General features: G+C 32.6%; 1 protein-coding gene across 1 annotated transcript; it reads left to right on the forward strand.

The window, feature by feature from the left end:
* The first annotated feature begins 322 nt into the window (after window positions 1-322).
* LOC112505368 (auxin-induced protein PCNT115-like) lies at window positions 323-1,883 on the forward strand. The gene is made up of 5 exons (XM_025109283.1): window positions 323-544; window positions 621-827; window positions 907-1,079; window positions 1,152-1,254; window positions 1,471-1,883. The coding sequence occupies exons 1-5, from the start codon at window positions 323-325 to the stop codon at window positions 1,807-1,809; spliced, it is 1,044 nt and encodes a 347-aa protein (XP_024965051.1). The 3' UTR covers window positions 1,810-1,883.
* The last annotated feature ends 2,294 nt before the right edge of the window (window positions 1,884-4,177 follow it).

The raw sequence follows: 4,177 nt of genomic DNA on the forward strand, positions 1-4,177 counted from the left end.
CTCGTTGCATTGCACGAGTGCGTTTCTAATATATATTTATATATAATATAATATATTATTAAATCAACTTTATTTTTTATAAATTTTAAATGCAGCACGATTCCCAAAAATTCAACATGCACTCTCCATTAGTAATTGTATTAAAATCAATGTCTAACTCGAACCTGAACCTGAAACTGAAACTGAAACTGAATAAGCTATAAATAAATAAATTACTCAACATTGCCTCAGAATCTTTTGATTAAAATACTGTTCTTTGTTCCCTCTTCCTCTCTCTATATACTGCTTTTTCTACATCTCTGTGTGTGTAGAGATACATAGAATGGGAGAAGTCACAGTGGTGCCTACAAGGAAGCTGGGATCTCAAGGTTTTGAGGTTTCAGCAATCGGTTTGGGATGTATGGGCATGTCTCCTCTACATGGCCCTACTAAATCTGAAGAAGATATGATTCAAGTCATTCAGACCGCCATTAAACTGGGTATCACATTTCTTGATACCTCTGATCTCTATGGCCCCCACACCAACAGTACCATCATCGGCAAGGTCAGTGATCTTGTATATTCCTTTTCTGATGTCTGAATATTTTGAGCTGATACTGAATGGAAATCAATTAGGGCAGGCTCTGAAGGGGGAAATGAGACATAAAGTCCAACTGGCTACCAAATTTGGGATTAAGTCACTCTCTGGTGAGACAGGGATGGTGGTGTGTGGGGATCCTGCATACGTCAAGGAATCCTGCTATGCAAGTTTGAAGCAACTTGGGATCGCCTGTATCGATCTTTATTATGTTCATCGTGTTGATACAAGCATCCCTATTGAACTCACGGTATACCTAATAAAACTGAATTGTTGGTGAAGTTATGGAATGTGTACGATGTCGACCATTTTTCAATTTCTGATGCTAGATGGAAGCATTGAAGGAGCTGGTTGAAGAAGGCAAGATCAAATACGTTGGTCTTTCTGAAGCTTCGCCACAAACAATCAGACGGGCACACGCAGTTCATCCGATAACAGCTGTTCAGCTAGAATGGTCCTTGTGGACAAGAGATGCTGAAGAGGAAGTGATTCCTACTTGCAGGTGGGTTGTCTGGATTGAGTTCAATTTCAAACAACTTCAAAAACAAATGTCTTTCTAACTCCTTGTTTGCAGAGAACTTGGAATCGGGATAGTCCCATTCAGTCCTCTAGGGAAGGGATTCTTTTCATCTGGTCCAAAGGTGGTCGAAAACTTTGCAAGCAACGACTTCCGAAGGGTTTGTGCCTATAACTCCCATCTATCTGTCTCTATGAGATTATAAACTTATGCTAACCTTTGTGATTTGAATTAAAACCAATTTTTAACTTTAGAACCCCCGATCCCATCAGAACTTTGCAGTTAAACATATGACACGACTAGTTTTGGATGGGTGACCCTCTTTTCATGTTGCACCCCTTTTGGGCAGATTCTGATAATTCATCATCCTTTGCAGCATCTACCGAAATTTCAGGGAGAAAACCTTGAGCACAACAAGATTGTGTTTGAAAGGGTGAATGAAATGGCAAGAAAGAAGGGATGCAGCCCGGCTCAGCTAGCGTTGTCGTGGCTACTACACCAAGGGGGTGACGTTTGTCCGATACCTGGTACGACCAAAATCGAAAACCTGAAGCAAAACGTTGGATCTGTTGTTGTAAAACTAACAAGGGAAGACATGTTGGAACTTGAATCAATGGCAGCAGGTGTGAAAGGGGATAGGTATTCACCTGCAGTAATGCAAGATACTTGGAGGTATGCGAACACTCCACCTTTATCATCTTGGCAACCTGCATGAACTCTTGAATTGTAGCTAAAATTTTCACATCTTGAGATGTGGTTTCTAAATAGAATGCGGTTGAGACTTTTAGCCACTTGGCATGGCTAGTTGTGCATGTAATCAAAATAAAAACGGTTGCTGCATGCGTTTTGTTTAAAGTCATGGGTGTCCGAGCCAACTTGTGTGTGTTTCGACCGATCTTGTGGGTTTGAATGTTTCTACTAATCTGAAGATAACAGACAGAAAAATCCTCAATGGCCTTGAGGAAAAAAGAATTGTCGATCTAACGTAATTGTTGGATAAAAGTCGTTGAGGTTTAAGATGTCACAATGGTCCCAGAATCGAATAAAGCATAATCACCAACAATCTAATGCAGAAAGAATAGGATCAAATAGTAAGATGACAAACCAAATTGCGTTGTAAACAACTAAAGAAAGCAGAGCAATAATGCTTACAATTAACGTGGTTCCACTATTGATATGATGGTTTACCTAAGCTAAGGTCTCTCTTAATTTCGTGCCTTACAACGGGGAATGTAGGACTGTTTCGTATAATGTTCTTTTTAAAGGTTTGTCAAATGAATTAGAATTTAAGGGATCGGAATTTGGAATGGAATTAAATTTGATTTTATTACACCGGAATGAAACTCATTTCTATTCATTTACGTTGTGTTCTAGAATTTAGAGATATAAGAAAAGAAGATAATTAGTTTATTTTTGTTCTCGAAAAAATAAGGAAAGGTAAGGAAAAGAAAGAACATAAATTTTCATGTTCTTGAACATGATAGAAAAGAAAGAAAAATGTCATTTTTACGAATATATCTTTTAAAAACTAGAACGATACTCGCGTAATGCATCGAAATACATCTTGATTTTAATATTTTATTTTATTTTTTATCTTAGTCGATGTTATAGCATGGTCTTATGTGATAGTGAATAACCGATAATGTTTTTATTTTTGAATAAAATATAAATTTGAATTTTGACAATAATATATCGATATTAGTATCAAATTAACTATTTAAAATTCCTATTTTTTATGTAATTTTTTAATTCAATTTTTTTATTATAATTTAATTTAGATTCAATAATAAAATAACTTATATTTGGTTTAATAATATAATTTTCTTTTAAAGATAATAATTAATTATTTTGTTAGAACTCGATAATTATCCTAATTATATTTTAGATTTTTTTTATATTTTAAAATGAGATGTTTATCCCCTATTTGATTATATTTATCCGTAATTAGTTACACGAATTCAAACATTGAACTTTAATAAGTTGTACTTATGCATAATTACTTGTAATCTTGAATTTTAAGTAATATGCATCAATATACAATACTTTATTCATAAAAAAATGGTTTTTAAGAGTTTTTGTCAAATGTTTTATAATATAGTATAGATGTATCATTCATAATTAAAGACCGGGTAGTTTTGTAAGTGTAATAAATTTTTTTAAAATTTAATTTATTTCCTTATCTTTCCTCCCATATTTGGAAGAAAATTTTGGGAGGAAATTATCATTATTTTCCTACCATTTCATTTCCGTTCTTTCACAAAAAGTATTTTCCTCCCCTTCCATCCCTTTCCTTTCATTCGTAAAAAAGTTTCAAGAACACATCATGAAAGGTTATGTGTAATTTGTAAAATGTAGTTTTAGAATTGAAGGTAAATAATAATAACTTACAAAATTACCCTTTATTATTATTTAATAATAATAACATAATAATATAAAATAGCAATATTAATAGTAATAATGGATAGGTTCTTTACCTTTGGATCATTCCTGTATAAAACACAATTCATGGGATGGGATGGGATGGGATTAAAAGTGATCGACGTTTCTCAAGTTAACTCTAATTTTGATACAATCCTTCATCTAGTAATAACATGAGTTTTGATTTGTTAAGAGGTAATTCTATTTGCTAACTTTAAAGTGATGGAATGACATTTAATTTCACAGAAAATGCTACGCGAATTCATTCCACCAGTGGGATTTACACATATATTACTTTGTAATCTTGAATTTTAAGTAATATGCATCAATAAATAATCCTTCATGCATAAAAAAATGGTTTTTAAGAATTTTTGTCAAATACTTTACAATATAATATAGATAGTAGTAGTAAAACAAATTAATAAATAAAAGAGATACCAATTTTTATAATACTTAATAGGACCCAAAAAGAATTTTCTATTATATTAACGACCCAAACATGTATTACTTAATTACATTGGAAAATAATTATATGAAAAAAGTTTGGTTGTTCATTTTATAGGCTTAGTGTTTCTGCACGTTTTTTATTTAGTATAAAAGTCTAAAACTACTTTTCTATAAAACCTTGATATATTCTCCATTATTCATCTTTCACTTACGGTTTT

This window comes from Cynara cardunculus, unplaced genomic scaffold (assembly GCF_001531365.2).
Source record: "Cynara cardunculus var. scolymus isolate 2C unplaced genomic scaffold, CcrdV1 Un_Scaffold_10223, whole genome shotgun sequence".
Lineage (NCBI taxonomy): Eukaryota > Viridiplantae > Streptophyta > Magnoliopsida > Asterales > Asteraceae > Cynara > Cynara cardunculus.

Bases quoted from the DNA above. Each gene is read 5' to 3' on its own strand.
- LOC112505368 (XM_025109283.1), top strand. From the start codon at position 323: ATGGGAGAAGTCACAGTGGTGCCTACAAGGAAGCTGGGATCTCAAGGT. The intron at 1,080-1,151 runs GTGGGTTGTCTG...CCTTGTTTGCAG, and splicing joins GAAGTGATTCCTACTTGCAG to AGAACTTGGAATCGGGATAG. The intron at 1,255-1,470 runs GTTTGTGCCTAT...CATCCTTTGCAG, and splicing joins CAAGCAACGACTTCCGAAGG to CATCTACCGAAATTTCAGGG.